We start from the raw sequence: 17,689 nt of genomic DNA on the forward strand, positions 1-17,689 counted from the left end.
TACATGCAATTTTATCACTGTAAGGGAATTAAAATGCTATAAAGAGCCCCAAACTGTGCTCCCAGATAAGGATGTGTGCTACTTCGGACTGCATAGCCCAAATTTCCAAGACGTTATTCTGTCAGTTTTCAGACAGCCCACGCAGGGTCCTGTAGGCATCTGGTGTGAACCCAGCTTCTCAGATGCTGGATTCTCAACTGATCCTTGAACGAGAAGAGTTCCACGGGCTTCTTTGTTCTGACCTGGGGGGTAGCAGAGCACAAAGGCCACACAGGGCCCCCCCACCACTGCTTGCTCTGCCCTCAGTCAGCTCCAGGCCAGCCACTTCAATTCTTTATACCTCAAACTCTTATTGAAAACAACAGAGACCCAAAGGGTAAGTACCACATGGGGTAGAGAACCACCAGCCAAGTCGGTGTGAAGCGTTAAGAACACGGCTTGACACCGAGGGCTCTCTGTGGACAACACTTCCCATCCTCCTCCTCGTCCTCCCTGTACTTCCAACAACCGCCAATTCGGTTATTGGAAAATATTGCAGGTGATCAAGTCAAGCTTTGAGAAAAGTGATGCCACCGGGAAATCAACATAACACTATTTCTTCATCATGCTCCCCGCAGAACATCTATCTCGAGTCAGGAAGATGTCATGAGTGCTCCGAGGACTCCACGACCTATGGGGTAAGATGCAGATGCCAGAAAGTCCCCGCCAGAAAGGGCAGGTGAAAAGAAAAGGGAAGAGGACAGGGTGGAACTTAGCTCTGCCCAGGGTTCGGGCTTCATGTGTTGGCTTCCTTTCGTTTTTCTGACGTTGCTCTTACCCAACAGGTCAAGTGCATTTTCGTCATTTGGACGATGATTTTAAGGCCATTTAATACTTGTCGGCATCTCTACAGTAAACCAGGCTAAAGGAAGAGTATGTTGGGGATTACTGTTCAGGATCACTGGTGGGGAAAAGCTGGCAGAAACATTTTAGAAACACACTGAACTTGAATGAAACAAGCCAGAGTTCCTTCCAGCTCTTTGTAGCCTAGTCAGGGTGATTAGTAATAAATCAATACCTCAAATATTTATTCCATTTGAAAAAAAAGACGTTTCCTTTGATTGAAAAAACAACTCCTTTGAGAACGGATATGCATGTAAAACTACAGCTTTAACAGAATGTTTGGATTCTCCTGGTATTAACTTCTGTCAGGTTGGAGATGAAGACCTACCGAGCGGTTGGTGCAGACAGGCGTGAAGGCGTTGGTCCCGCAGGTAAATAACCGGTCGCCACCCACCAAAAGCACCCGGATGTAGTTCTGACATTCCTCCTGGGGGGGAAATACCACACGAAACACGTTAACCAGCCTGAACACAAGAGGAATGAATGGGGAATGTGAATCAATTTTGACTGGCTGATAAATTACATGGTAATTGACCACTAGAAACAAAAACAAAAAGCCTTAGATATTGACCCCCCCAAAACAATAAAACTGTTAAATAATCTGACCTTCTCTATCTGCACACTTGTTCAGTAGAAGATATTTATGAAGATAAACATACACATTCAATTAAAACCTCGAAGCATGTATCTTTTTTGATGAGTGTGGTTTCATTTTTAACTGTACCTTTTAATGGTGCAAACCTGAAATCACCTTCGATATGTGTTAGGAGAATGAATAAAAGGAAACTATTGGATGCCCCTCATGAAAACCTGTCTTAGAAAACTTTCCAGGACTTTGAAAAAAAAAATGTTACAAATGCTTCTCCAAATGCAAGGGTCACATGTGAAATTCTGTATACAATTTGGAACAAGTTTGAGACAAACTGCTTTCCTATACATAGTGAGAATCTATAAACATTTTTTTTATTTTTTGATGGAGAAACAAAAGTGTAACTACTAAGGAAAGGATGTCCAGAACATGTGGGAGAAACCCCAGGCTGGGTGAAAACCCAGAGTTGAATGTGTTTTGTGCTTGCAAGGCATGCCTAGAAAATTTGGGCACTATCATCGTTATGTGTGGACTCCTGAGCCAGAAAGCTCCTCATTCATTCAGCAAGCATTTACTGATTAACTATTATTTGGTCGACATTGTGCTACAAGTCACAATCTAGGCACTCAGCAGAAAATCAAAATACAGGGCCATAACAACTACTATGGAGTTGTGCAGAGAAGAGAATATTACTACCTCCAGAGGGAAGGGGAAGGGAAGAGATGGAGGAAGGCTTCCCAGGAGGTGACATCTAATGTAGGTTTTAAAGGAAGGATAGAGGACGCCTGGTTGGCTCAGTTGGTTAAGCCTCTGCCCTCGGCTCAGGTTATGGTCTCAGTGTCCTGGGATCGAGCCCCACATCCCTGCTCTGCAGGAAGTCTGCTTCTCCCTCTCCCTGTGCTGCTCCCTCTCTCTCTGTCAAATAAATAAATAAAATTTTAGAAAAAAAAAATAAAGGAAGGATAGAATTTAGTGAGGCTCCCGGAGGAAGTGCCCTGTGACACAGGATTTAATGACCTAAAAAGGAAAAACACATCCCAGGTGGAGGGAGTGGGCTGTGCCGAGGCGCCTGACTCGAGAATGAGGTGCTTTCGTCATGTACGGAGGAGGTCACACATACCCTGTGTAGACAGGGGCCCGCTGTGCCCAGTGAATTTAAACTTTACTCTGAATGTGAAGGGACTCGCTTTTTGTTTGTGAAGGGACTCGCGATTTGTTTCACTGCATGAGGTCTGACCTGACCCCGTGTTGAAGGGCCGCTCGTGTAGAAGCTAAACTTGAGATCGGGAGATTTCAGTCCAGGAGACAGACAAGGGAACCACTTCCTTCACTGGGTCCCTCGTCCTTTAGTGCCCAGACTGGGCAGGGGGTGCGGTAGAGCACGGCGAGAACACAGCGAACCAACAGAACGTGGTGAGGAGCCAACCAAGTGGACAGAGCCGATGTCACACGACCCCCAATTGTCCCCGTTGCTCACTGCCCTGTGTAAGGAGCTCTGCCTGTGACGCATGACAACGCTCTCTTCCATCAATGGAGCCCCGACCTCCATGCCGTGCTGATTTGCCGTAATTCAGTCTGCTTGGTGGCCTGGCCATGAGGATGACGAAAAGAGCTAAGTTTGGGGATTTGCTTTTTAAACAGGAAGTCAGATGTCAAGGATGGTAATTCTCCCAATACCATAGCCAGCAAGGATAGTAACAAATTACCCCTGGCTGCTAATCTGAACACACAAGGAGCAGAACAAGAAAAGGAACAAAAACTCTAAGCGCAGTATCAGGAGAATGGAGAAACGAAGGTCAACAGAGGCAGTGCCTGGGTAGCTGAGAAAGGTACACCAGGGGGAGGAGGCCTGTTTTGTTCTCTTCCGTTTTGTTTTTATGACTTGGGAAAGGGCAGAGAGTTCGAAGGAGAAAGAACAAAAGACTTCAAAGAGACACATGGTTATTGCCCTTTCCCTGCTTGAGGAGGACACAGAGGAAGGGCGAGGTGGCCCAGCCATGTCGGGGAACCCGGGGGCACAGGGATCTGAAAACACAGGATAAAGGCCTAAAGCCTCAGTATGTCTGAGGGAGACCCCAAGGAGAGATCTTGGAGCACAGAGGGAGCTGAGAGGTCTTGGTGCCTAAACATAAAACAGATGCAGAAATGATGCTAAACTCATTAACAGTTGGGGAGAGACGGGATTTTGTGGACAGGGGATTTCGTTTATTTTCTGTTGTGCTTTTAAAACTCTTTCAAGAAGGAGTCTAAGACGTAAAAGAACTTTTTGTTGTTGTTTAAAGCAAAAGATTGACACAACGTGCTGGAAGCTAGCCTATATCCATGAACATAGTCGAGGGTTAAGGTAGTTCAAAATCCCGACCGAAAGATGGTGTCTATAGACCTGGGGAGAGAAAGCAAGTGCCTCTCATCAGTTCTGCGAAAGGAAACAATTGAGATAACAAAATGATGTTTATCTTTATTTCCCAAAAGAAGACAGAGGGAAAATAGGACCGGAGGTCGTTAACATTCATGAAGACCCATCACAAACTTGATGAAGAACTGGAAGGGTGGTTAGGGATGGTGGGCACCGAGAAGCAGAATTGTACCGGACAGGCAGGACAAATCCAACTTGAATATTTTTTTTTTTAATCTTTGAAAAAAGTAAATAAGGGAGGGCACAATGTTATTTCAATTGGAACGGAGAACTAGAACAAGCCTGTTTCAGTACTCAGGACCAGGAAAGAACACACCAGCAGCCCTATTGTCTGAGAAGGGTCATGTGCCCATGGACCACCCATGGGCTTCCCCAGCTCAGTGAGTCTGCAGGGCAAGGTGGGGGAAGAGGAGGGACCAGGATGATCAGACAAGGAGGCCTATGCCATCTTTTTCTCAAGGACAGAGGGCAGACCCAGCCCTGTGGACCCAAGTTGCTTGTGACATATGGGACCTGACCAGAGTCGTGCTTTAGATGAATCCAGTATGCAGGCTGAGATGCACTGGGGGAGGAGAGGAGGAGGAGAGAAAGAGGTTGGCATTATCACCAACGAGGCTAGGACAAGGCATGGTCGCTCCTTGTGTCCTGCAAGAGGAACCTTTGGAGGTAGGTATACTTGTGTGTTTCTTCTTGACAAGAGGTGAACTCCTTTGCCCAGAGTCTGGCTCGGATCAGCTCAGAGCTTTCCCGTTCTCACTCCCTTCAAAGTCCCCTCATGTTTAATTCACAGACTGCTCCAATGGATTCTAGAAGCAGTCTGGGAGCGAGTCCTAAACAAACAAATACATCTAAAATAATGTTTGTTGTGGCCGCATGTACAGAAGCGTCAGTCCTACAGAACCAGGAGCAGAAAGGGCTTCATCATTTGTAATGTGTTGTCCTCAGCGTTTCATCCTTTTTTCCCCCCAGACAGGTATGTTCTGCTTGAAGAAAGGCTGTAACTGTGCAGAAAGATGATCCGGAATCAGGGTCGATGTCTCAGCAACGTCATTCCGTCTTCGTTAGAGGTGGGGGAGGAGGGCTGGCAGCCAGACGGCGCCTGCGCCCAGCACAGTGCTCCCACTGAAAGCAGCGTCTCCCTTAGTCATGCATCACCTCGGCGAGCACCCAGAGCACCGAAGAGCAATGCAGGGCAACTGCACGTGCCTCTCGTGCTGAGTGTGACTCACGGAAGTTGCGGTCACCATGTGAGTCTCGGGAAATGGTATCGCCCCATCAGATGTAAATGTATGTATGTGAGACATATGTACATACGAGCCTTCTATGTAAGAGACACATGTATTACATATGTATATATATGCGCACAGATTACAGAAGTTTATTTTTTTAAGAGTTTATTTGAGAGAGAGAGAGTGCACGAGCATGTGCAGGGGGAGAAACAGAGGCAGAGGGAGAGAGAGAATCTCAAGCAGACTCCGTGCCCAGCTTGAAGCCACGCTCGGGACTCACTCCCATGTCCCAAGATCATGACCTGAGCCGAAATCGAGAGTCAGATGCTCAACTGACTGAGCCACCCAGGTGCCCCCAGACTACCCAAGTTTAAATAAATATATAGGCATGTTGTTATAGTCCTATTTATATCTAAATATGTATTTATATATCTGGATATATATGGATATATATTTATATCTTAGATATATTTAGATATATATCTAAATATATCAATGTACATATGTAGAAATACATAGCTGTAAGTACACAATATGTATATCATATTGACCGTACGCTATATAGTGCACAGGGTATGGATAACGCGTATTTATTATGCATCTATTTACCTAATGTCACTATTTTCAACTGAACTCCATGGGAAACTTGTTGGGGACACCTCAATTTTTAAAAAAAAAAAGAACCTTCTTGCACAGAATCTCCACCGGTTGTTAGTGTCCCATCTGAAGAATCCTCCATGTTTGCAGTAATTACATAAAATAAATTCAGGTCTGCAGGGTGCCGCATGCATTGACTCAAGAATTCCAAACACTGGCACTTCTGGTGACTATGTCCAGCTGTGTGCCCCCCCACAGCCCCCGCAGGCCAGCAGGTTCCCAGGCAGGACGGAGTCATGGTGGCTTCCCCCTGACGTCTGGAGCTCGCCACCCTCCTTGCAGAGCTGGACAACACGGCAAGCGGAACCCAGGAGAACCACAGGCAGAACAATACACAGAGCCCTGGATTCCGATCAAAACTGTCCCACGAGAGAGCAAAATAATTCTAGGAACTTGGTGTCAAAAGTACTGAAATGAGATGATCAAGAAAGGTCCAAGAAAGAAGCAAAAGCTCCAACAGGCACACAAAGCAGCTCCTCACCACCCCCCAACACTCCCACCCCCAGAGCTGGTGTCTTTCCCAAAGGGCACCGCGGGCAGGGCGGAGGCTCAGACACAATGACCCCAGACAGACAAGGGACTGTTGTTTGCATGCAGGAGAATCGACCATTTATGTTTAAAATAATATTTGTTTACAAGACATTTAAATAATTCTTGAAGTGGGTTTCTGTAATGGTATTTTGAAAAGAACTCAATACGACAGATTTTACTATAAGAGATTTTTGAATACCTAAAAACAGGCAGTTCTGCCCCCTTTCACGCAGGAAATGTTTGAGGACTTCGTAGGCAGAGTCACCCTCTTTCCCCGAAATGAACTGAAAATATTATAAATAAAACTGAACTCCAAGCTCACAGAGAACTGGCAGTCTCCGCACCTCCTTTCTCCTCCGAATGGGCCCAAATCAAAGATCTGGTGACATTTTCTTGACCTGAGTCCCTGAACTATCCGTTTAATGGACTGCACGTGAAATGGTGCCTGTGTGGGTCCCGGCACGCCAGGGAAACAAGAGCAAATGTGTCATCTCTCTCCTCCCCTGCGCCGCAGCCGGCCGGCCGAGGAATGTTCCCCGCAGGGTGGCGAGTGGGCCCGGGGCGCCCCAGCCCGCAGGCTCAGCCCCCTCGCCATGCCCCGCATTCCGGGCTCGGCAGGCCCTGCGCTGTGTGCGGCAGCCCAGACCACTGTGTGCGGCGCAGAGGGAGAAACACGAGCTCCGCCAAGATGGCTGGCATTTTTCTCATGTTTGAGATGTCACATTTTGCATTATTCTTTTGATTTCAGGGAGAAGGGAAACTTTGTAATTCTGTGTCAGCTGTCCTAAGACTACTGCACAAACAAAAAATGGGAAATCGCTGAATTCTCATTTCTAAACTTGTGGCTGGTAAGAAAAGCCTGAATTGCCCTCCCCAAACAGAGGTTAGAGCCGCCCCCTTCTACCTGTGAGGACCTTCCAAGACCCCCAGGGGATGCCTGAACTACACCTCGGATAGTACCAAGCCCTACATACGCTATGATTTTTCCTATTCATACCAGACCTATGATAACGTTTAGTTTGTAAAGGAGGCACAGTGAGAGATTACAACAACAACAATTAAATAGAACAATTCTAACCTCCCTTGGGACTGTGGCCAACCGCGTGTAGTGGAAACTTCCAGAAGCAAGACCACGGATAAGGGGACTGCTCTAGTTAGGCTGACTCTATGCAAGTGTTTTCCGATTTGGGCCCTTGGACTGTCAGAACGGAGAAATTTGGGTTGTCTGAATTGGGACTGGCCCTAGGGCAGGCGGTGTTTGACCTGGCTGCTCCTTTTCACAGGAGTGGCCTTGTCTCCTTCTCTTCTGTGTGCCAGAGGCTGGCTCAGGCCTCTCACCTGATGGCTACTGTGTCAGATGCCACTCGGGGGAACGTTCCTCTCTCCTTACAGCGCTGCTGCGTGAATCCGTCTCCATCGGCGTCACTCTACTCTTCCGAAAAAATTCCCTCTACAAATGCAGTTTCAATCAATCTATAACGACTGAGACTTGCCATCATTTTTAACCCATTAAAACCAGAAACTCGTGGAACATGAAGGTCATTTTATTTGCTCCTGTTTGTTTCGCTCCTTTTCCTGCTGTGTCTCAGAACACTCGGCGGACGGCAGTTTCTGTCAGTCGAGTGTCCGTCACCCAATGGAATGAAAGATGCTCTTCGCTATTTGTTCCTGATGTTCACTGTCACAAATGGTCACCGCTTCAGGCAAAACATGGGTCAGCTTCGATTCAGCAGAAACAATTCCTCACTCCGGGCAGTAACGACTTCCGAGTAAAACGCTACCGCTCTGATTCTATGAAGTGACTGACTCGGAGACCATCAGCAGGAGAAGTGTACTATGATTACATAAATAACCAGATGTTTTCCTAAAAGATATAAGGAACACAGGAGCCTGATGTCCAGAGAGGGGAGGGAAATAGATATTTTTGGAAAAAGTTTGTGCAACGAGTGAATGTGATCTACAGGAAACGAGAACCACGTGACATGGACCATGTAAGAGTTGCGTCTGGAGAAATACAGTAGGGTGTTCACCACGTCGGTGTCTGGCCATGTCTGGAAACATTTTTGGTTATTTTTGGCTGTCATGACTGGGAGAGAGGTATTGCCAGCATCTCTTGGGGACCTGGGTACTCGGCTACACATCCCCAGTGAACAGGACAAAGACCCTACAACTAAGAGAGATCGGATCCCAAACGTCAAGAGTGAGGAGGCTGAGAAACCCTGAATTAGTGATGTTCACCATCCTAGTGTGGGGCTCACGTGCCTGGTCACTCATCAGGAGAGTAGGGTTACCCTTCCAGCTTGGGCTGTGTCCTGGGCTCAACAGGAAACCATCAGGCCCAGCTCCCAGCACAGGGGCACGGGTTGTGTAATGAAAATGTAGCAGGACAGGGAAAATACAGAAGGCTCTTGGTAACTGGTGCAATGTGGGGGTGCAGCAGGGCCAGGAACCCCTGCAGGGAAAGACACAAGTCCCGGGTGATAACTGGGGGGGGGGGGGGGGACGGGGGGCAGGGGGGAGGCGGGGGGGACGCTTGAGAAGGGGCCTCTTGAAAGTAGGGTAAGAAGGTAGGAAGGCATGGCCACCCCACAGGGTCGGGTTATACCCGTGTTCAGAGATGGGCACTGAGGTTGGCAACCAGAAAGTTTGTTGCTGGGTTGCCCAAAACCAAATTGTGCTTATTGGCATGTGCACAGATCCAGAAGAAAGAGGAGAGGGAAGAGCCAAAATACCAGAAATAAAACAAAAGATAAAGACAAAAATAAAAAGGAGAGGAAAAGCCAAGGGGGAAAAGGAGGCACCCCCACTGGCACAGGCACGCTAGAAGGCACCAAGTCATCAGGCAAAGGGGACGACCAGGGCATTAGAAGCACAGACAGAAAGGTCAGTGCTTTCTGCCGGCAGAAGGAAAGACATTTTGTCTTTCCCCCTCACTGCCCCAGGTGATTCTGCCTCTCCACACTGCAACAAGGTGGTCTTGTCTGAAGAACTCTCCAGGTCTGCTGAGCGGGGAACAAGGCCTCTGCTACCTCACGACATGCAAACGTTCCAGGAAGGAGAAGACAAACCACAGAGAAAGCTCCTTCTCAGGGTTTTACATACAATTTATCCAAACTCTGTAAGGAGGTTTCATTAGTTACCGATCCTTTATTTTGTGGGGCATTTTCAGAGACAATATTCCGATTTTTGTAACCTGGTGCTGTCTTTACATCTTCTTGTGTCTCTGACGATTTATCTCAGAAGCAGTTTCTGAGGTTAAAGATCTCTCAGTCAATTGTCTTCATCAATTTCTGCCTTCTTCTTTCTTTCTCCGTCTCCAAGTGTTTCCCTGGATACTGCATTTTCTGCATATTTTTCTTTCACCTCTCCTTCCTCCCAGTTCTTTATTCAGTTTTGGAAAACCCAGTGGCTGAGTTTGCCGAGACCAGCCTCCATGTCTGACTCTCAAAACGGTTTAGTTAACTGGGAAACAGGCAGTGAACTTGGATAAAATAAAGCACGTAACATCTTTTACCCACACAGGTGTGATGGTCTTTGACCAGTGTCCACTTCCTGCATTTAGTCGATCTTCCCCAAGCCCTTGGCTCTGGACTCACATTTGCACAGGGAGCCCTACTTGGGGTCCTTTGTGCATCTGCTTTCTTCTGTGACCCAGAGTGGGATTCACACTGGAAAGGCGCATGCTTATAGAGTAAGGCCATCACTCTCAGAACAAGACAGAATGGACCTCTGCCCCAGCTGCAAACAAATGTCCTCAAGATGGTCCAGTATAACTTTCTCAGAGCCAAATTTCCCTGGATGGAGGAATTCTGCTCTTCTTCAGCCCTCCACCCTCTGGAAGCAAGTCGACATGGGCACAGTCGCTCAGGAAACGCATTTCCAACCTTAATTAGAAAATGTGCTTCCCTTAGGAACTTGGGGATGAGGATTTTCACATGGAAAGAGTGGGGGTGCGTGTGCAGGAGAGGGAGAGTTTATAGATACGCTGATGAATTAGAAAGAAATATCATTTTTGATATAACGATTTTATTTATCATATATAGTCACGTTATGGAACTAGCTCTAAGATATAATTGGGGGAAATTAAAATGTTATTTTTAAAATTCAGGCTCATATTTTTCCAAATGATATCACAGCCTAATGATTCCATATCTTAGCCTAGTGATTTATGGTACAAATCAGATCTGCTCTTCTATTATGAATCCTTTTTGAAAACTGTAGTTAATCTTAATTTAATGTTAAAACCTTGAGTATTTACTATACATATATTTTTGTCCGTTTCTTTAAAGATTTTATTTATTTGAGAGACTGTTAGAGAGCATGAGAGAGTGAGAGGGAGAGAAAGACTACTAGCAGGCGGCAAGAGTAGAGGGAGAAGGAGACTCCCCACTGAGCAGGGAGTCTAATGTGGGATTTGACCCCAGAGCCCTGGGATCATGACCTGAGCCAAAGGTAGATGCTTAAGCAACTGAGCCACCCAGGCACCCGACATGTATTTTGTATCTTGCTTTTTTTTTTTTTCCCTGAATTACAAGGTACCACCAGGAACAGCCTTCATATTTGTTTTCAACGCCACATGTGACTTTTTTTTTTAACTTCTTTTTAGTGTTCCAGAACTCATTGTTTATGCACCACACCCATATTAAAATGCTTCACGTATAGTCTTTCTAAACGGTGGTGACCATGCATTTCCGCGTGCTCCTTACCTTGGATTTGCCCTTGCTGTAACAGGCCTTCTTGGTGGCTTCATCACACTCCCACTCCACAGCCTGTAGAAACACCAAAATGACAGCGACTGTTACAGTTCTGACTGAATCAAAGGGGACAAATAATAAGGCTCTGGTAATCAGATTAGGAAATGTGGCCACCCCATGGAAACGATGTTTTCATACAAACATAGAATTTACACTAAATTTATGAAATTCACTCATAGGGGCTTCTAATTTTCTTTGAAATCGAAGCATTTTAAAGGACTTGCCCCCAAGTATCTGTATTTAAGCAGAAGCAGTGTGATATTTAGATGCCTGTAAGAAAGGCCCATGCAGGGAGTTGATGGCTATTGTCCTAATTATTGAAAGCATCCCTTCGGTGAAACCACAGGATAGATCCACAGTGCACTGAAAAGACAAGCCCTGGACCAAAAACGATGTCAGCACTCAATGAGACATGTGCATCTTCTGCTTATCGTATGTCATTTATCTATATTCGAAGATAATGGAGCGAGGATGATTTTGCACCACCTTACTCCCAAGATCTATATGCAAATGGTGAAGAAAGAGCTCATGCAAAGAGCGCATCTACTACTGTACACAAGAACGCAATTTTCACACTCACAGGACCTCTGACTCAAGAGTTAGACCACAGCTCACGAATATGGTTTCCCAAATGTTCCGAACCTGACTCATGGTGATCAAGTTCCCGCGCATCCCCTCACATCTGCTACTGTCTCACACAGGGCATCTGTGATTGGCAACACACTACACAGCACTGACTTCACAGGAAGGAATGGTGCCTACAAATACTAACAATCTCTACACCAAGATTGTGAGTCCCTTCTTGGAACAAATGTAAGAATCTGAGCTGTTTATCTTTTGTATTATTGTATGGAATGTGGATTTGTGTTTTAGCTTCCTATCAGAGCTGGAATTCCAAAGACTTTAGGATTTCTGAAGGACCAGTTAAATCATTATCAGAAAAAAAATTGTTTTTAATTTGTATTTTTTTGAGAGAGACGGGGAGAGAGAGAGAGCATGAGCAGGGTGAGGGATGGGAGGGGCAGAGAGAGAATCTTAAGCAGGTTCCAAGCTCAGTGCGGGGCCCAATACGGACATGATCTCGCAACCCTAAGATTCTGACCAGAGCCAAAGTCAAGAGATGGACACTGGGGTGCACTGGGGACACCGGGTCACTCAGTCGGTTAAGCACCTGCCTTCGGCTCAGGTCATGATCCCAGAGTCCTGGGATCGAGCCCCACATTGGGCTCCCAGCTCAGCAGTGGGTCTGCTTCTCCCTCTCCCACTCCCCCTGCTTGTGCATGTGTGTGCTCTCTCTGTCAAATAAATAAATAAATCTTAAAAAAAAAAAAAAAAAAGGAGTTGGACACTTAACCCACCGAGCCACACAGGTGCCCCATTATCAGAAAAAACAATTTAAGCAGGGGACAAGTCTTTGCTAATTTGAACAAATGTTAAATAATAAACTAAACTAAGCCAAAGATAAGCTACTGTCAAATATTATTAAGGAAAATAATGGCTTCACTCTCACTTCTAGGAAGAAGCTATTTTTTAATTCTCCTAAACCTAGGAGAGTAACAAAGTAATCGTGCACCAGAATCTCATATCGACTGTCCTCTAAGAAACATTACATAATAGAGACTAAAACACAAAACTCTGCGTCTGGATCTTCCTTGCCAAATATGAGCGCAAAAGAAAGTGTTCTAAAGAGAGCCACTTCAGTGTCTTTCAAACAGAAACAATATTCTAACGGCTTTCCCTTGCGTCGACTTAGCGATTTTTGTCAGTGTCAACATTTGATGAGAGAATTTGTTAATTCTTTCTGTGATGCCTTCCTGTTCATAATGTTTAATGGCAACAATAAAATTCCAGCTAGTCAACATGTGATGCAAACAAATGACTTGAATTCTGTGCTACGATGACAAATACTTACACGACAAGGGATGACACGTCCCAGGAAGACATAAGGGCTTCACGTGTCGTGGCAGATCTGTGTGTCCCCATGGGATTCACATTAAATAAGTGCATTACTATTGTTCCAGATGGACCTTTCCTTTCTTAGATCTGTTTATAAAATGGACTGTGCTGTTTGTATTTAAACAGAGATATCCCTATTTTTGCCTTTACTTAAACTCAAAACAGAAACGACACACTACAATACATTCTTTCACAAAGTCAAGGCTATTGCAACTTTGACTTGCTTGCCCCAGGAGGATTTGATGTATAATTACTAGGACAACTACAAAGTAAAAAGCTTTAGATAAAGAGGCATTCATAGGGGCCCTTGGTAATCCAGTAATTTTGTTAAAAGTTAATTATTAATTCTCTCGTCAGTAAACGTAAGACCTGTGAGGAGCATGGTTAGTTCCAGGGTTGCAAGAAAACTTATCAGACATCATCAGAATTGTTCAAATCCTTCTGCCGAAATCACAAACAAATAGCTTCCCCAGTCTGCCTAATGCCCAAGTAGCCTGTGTGTTTTCAAGATAATTGAAGGCCTAGGATTGGATGGGAAAGTAATAGAAAAAAGAAGGAGAGTTTTCAAGAATATTTCATTACTTCATCCAGTTTAGCAAGAAAAAGCACCTGCACACACAAGTTTATTAGACCAACAGAAAATAGGACAAATCTTACATATTTTTCAGAAGACAGTTATTAAAAAGAAACAACTTACTTCTGAGGCATTTTTATTACAGTATAACCGGCTTTCCAATAATATTCAAATCCAGAATTAATTGAAGACCACGAGTGTTCAGCTTTTCTGCTGATTCACTTCTTACTTGAATAGAAGAGGACAGGAGAGACAAGACTTATATTGGGAACGGCATTCCATTCCTGCCTATTGTAGGGCTACATAAATATTACTGGATGTCACAGAATTTATCAAAAAGTGCAGTGGGAAGACATGTCTTCTGCAGATTGGGCTAACATAGGGTGTCGATCCCACAGTGTCATTCCGTTCTCTCAATCAACTGAACTTGTCCCATTTGACCATTTCACAATGATGGGGGAACAACACACTTCTATTAGAGAGAACTGGGAGTATCAGTAGAGTCCTCGTGCACCAGAGTTCATTTCTAAAAGTTACTCATCCCGTTTCAGATTATATTATGTTCTAACCTGGTCATAACTTTCTTTATTCCACAAGAATTGTTCTAATAAATTAAATTTATCTTAACCCAGTCTTCTCACTATTTTCTCACAGGAGAGTCTTGTTACTCTTTCATGCATCATGATTCTGGAACAAATCCCACTACTGATTTGTGAAGCCATCTTTCCAGTTGACTTTGTTTCAAGACACTTTTCCGTCTACACAAACCTGTCTTTACAACAGTCGCAACATGTGCAACAACCCAGATCTCAGTACAACACGCGTGATCTTGTTTCCTGAGTCTCTGTGGGTTTTTTTTTAATCTAATTTTTATCATCTCTTGTCTTTTTCTATTGCACAATAGCCCCTCAGAGAAGAAAAAAAAAACAAAACTGAATTCCCTATTCCATTCTGCATTTAATCTTCATTGTGTTTTTTGGCAGCAAACACGCAGCAGTGATAACGCGGTTATCTGGCTATCTAGGCTATACACAGTAGGTGAAGAGTATGGAGCATCCACATCTTAAAAGACAGGAAGATTTCCACTTGCGGAATCTTTTTGTTTGTTTGTTTGGTCTGTAAATATATGCCAATAACATCTGTGCTCTTCAATGACCTACAGAAGCTTTGCTTTATGCATTTGCATTCATTCTCTCTCTCATGTCAAAAAGCACCCACCTACCAAGTGCAAGGCACTGTGTGTTAGGTAATTCTGATGGAGGAGAAACAGACATGGGTGATATTTGCATACATCAGACATTAGTAAGTGTCTTCCACCAGTCTGGACGACATCTTGCTAACTCTGAGAACTTCACCATGGTCATTTCCATTGTTCCAACAGCCATGCTCATTTCAGATCCAGAGATAACCTGGAACTTACGACATCATCAACTTTGCAGAAGCCACAGTGCTATAGACAGACGGAAAAGGAAATGGAGTACGTCTACAGAATATCATTTGATTCCCGCAGGAGCCCTGGGATGGAAGGAAACATGACACAGTCCACCCCTCCCCATCACGCACACACATATGCTCAAGTTATGATAAACGGAGCTCCGATCTCGGGAGTAAATCAAAAGTGGGAAAGAAAAAAGACTGGCTCTTTCTATGTATGCGTTACATACATATAAATCCACAGTTCTCTGAAGTATATAAACAAAGCTGTGTATTATCACATTCCGCAGTGAGAGAAGTTAATTAGACAGGGACCAGCAAAGGCAGATACTTTTCATAAAAATGAAGAGAACAACATTCTAGGCAGATGGGCCACTACTCTTTCAGCAGATGGCTTTGCTAATTAGATACTGGCAAAAGATAACATTTTAAAAAACTAGTTTAATTACACAGTGCCAAAAATTAACAACCACCTGAGGGCTTTTTTTTTTTATATATATATACATTGCATTCATACTCTCATGTCATGTATTTCTGTGAAATGCCAGAGAATGTTAAATCGTGAGAGCAACTATAAACACATTGCCAGGCAATGTGAGACCATATCCTTGTTCAAAACAGAGGCAAAACACAAATAAGTTGGAACTTGAAATAACCTGATCTTTATGCAACTTCAATAGGTGTTAATCCAGTTACCCTTATGCAGAGACATGTCCGAGAATTACCTTTGGTGGCCACACATGACAGGTTCACAACACAGCAAATTTGAGACGGAATGAAAGACATTGAAAGACACAAAGGGATGGAGAGTTTAGTCACTTGTGAAGGATTCATTCCACATTCCTCTGCCTTTACTTCCTAGCGTCTACTGGATATTGGCTTTCAACATCAATTTGTGGCACATCTGTTTTTGTGTCCACAGCAAATACGTAAGTCCTCTCCGCTCTTACGGGTGTCCTCCGAATCAGAGAACTGTAAGGGGGCAGCAGTCCTATTACTCAACGACTAGTTTTTGATTCTCGTGACACTGACATCATCCAAAATTACAGATACAGCTTACTTTGGAAACACCATAAAAAATGTGTTACTGCCATTTTTAAAATCCTTATATGAAAGCCCGAGATCTTGTTCCAAATCAGATTTATTTTCGATAGCTGTACAGTGGAGTTCCCAACCTGTTAAATGCTTACTGGGCCTGTTGTTTTCCAGTGGGTCTTTTTAAGGTTTTATTTATTTCGGAGAGAGAGCATGAGTGGGGGGGATGAGCAGAGGGAGAGGGACAAGCAGACTCGGCACTGAGCACAGAGCCCGACATGGGGCCCAATCCCACAACCCTGAGATCATGACACCAAGAGTCGAACATTTACCTGACTGAGCCACCCAGGAGCTCTCGTTGGATCTTGTTAAACTGAGAGTTGTTCTTTAGTTGAGTAGACAGTATATTAGCTTCCTAGGGCTGTCATGACAAAGTAGCATAGACTAGGGGCTTTATTCCCTTGCAGTGCCCAAGGCTAGAAGTCTCCAATCAAAGTGCCAGCAGGGTTGGTTCTTCTGGAGTCCCAGGAGAGAGGCTGCTCCCTGCCCATCTTCCGGCCTCTGGTGGAGGCAAGCAGCCCTGCTGTTGGTTGCAGGATTTCTGGAAGCATCACTCCAGCCTCTGCCTCTTTGTCCAAATGTCGTCTTCTTACAAGGACACTGGTCTTTGATTAAGGTCCACCCCACTCTAAGAAAATCTCCTGCAGCTCATTACATATGCAAATCCCCTACCTCTAGATAAGTCACCTTCTGAGGATCTGGGGGGACACGAATTTTGGGAGGACACCATTCACCCCAGTACAAGACAGTGTGACATAAAATAGAGTCTGAGATTGACAACTGCTAGTACATAAATGAGGGTCCTTGCTTTGCTAGAAATCAGCTGCCAAATCTTAGGCAAAATACTGAAAACAATTTACGAAACTCTCATTGTGTGGACCACAGAGCTGGGTGCTTTGTATACATTTTCTAAGTTCAGTCTCTCTATAATTTTACATGGGAGATAAATCACCATAATATTCTGGAAGAGAACATCAGCTAAATAACGTACCATAAAGCCCCAAAAAGAGTAAGTGGGACATCAGTATCTGAATTTGGATTGAAGCCTTTGCTCTAAACCACTGTCTTCTAAACCCACAGAAATCACATGGTATTCGTCTTTCTCTGGCGTATTTCTCTTTGCATAATACATTCTAGTTCCATCCACATCATTGCAAATGGCAAGATTTCATTCCTTTTGATGGCTGCGTAATTATATATAGAGATAGAGATAAATATTCTTTACCCATTCATCAGTCAGTGAATATTTGTGCAATCTCCACACTTTGGCCATTGTTGAAAATGCCACTACCAACTTTGAATCTGTGTGTTTGTTCTGTTTGGGTAAATACCTAGTAGTTCGACTGCCTGGCTGTAGGGTAGTTTTGTTTTTAGTGTTTGAGGAATTTCCATGCTATTTTCTGGAGCAGCTGCACAGTTTACACCAGCAGCAATTCAAGATGTTTCCCCTTTCTCCACATCCTCACCAGCATCTCCTGTCCCTTGTGTTGTTAATTTTAGCCATTCGGACCAGTGTGAGGTGGCATCTCACGGTGGGTTTGAGTCACATTTCCCTGATGATGAGTGATGCTG

The 17,689-nt window shown here is 44.5% G+C and overlaps 1 protein-coding gene across 1 annotated transcript in view; it reads right to left on the minus strand.

Moving 5' to 3' along the window:
- The window catches only part of LOC111153426 (semaphorin 5A), a 463,009-nt gene that overhangs the window by 164,678 nt on the left and 280,642 nt on the right, over positions 1-17,689 (minus strand). The window contains exons 6-7 of the mRNA XM_022512436.1: positions 11,011-11,073; positions 1,211-1,309 (exon numbers count right to left, since the gene is read on the minus strand). Coding sequence (XP_022368144.1) covers positions 1,211-1,309; positions 11,011-11,073 — 162 coding nt within the window. The remainder of the gene's footprint in view (positions 1-1,210; positions 1,310-11,010; positions 11,074-17,689) is intronic.

This window comes from Enhydra lutris, unplaced genomic scaffold, assembly GCF_002288905.1.
Source record: "Enhydra lutris kenyoni isolate GAN:26980312 unplaced genomic scaffold, ASM228890v2 scaffoldscaffold32, whole genome shotgun sequence".
Lineage (NCBI taxonomy): Eukaryota > Metazoa > Chordata > Mammalia > Carnivora > Mustelidae > Enhydra > Enhydra lutris.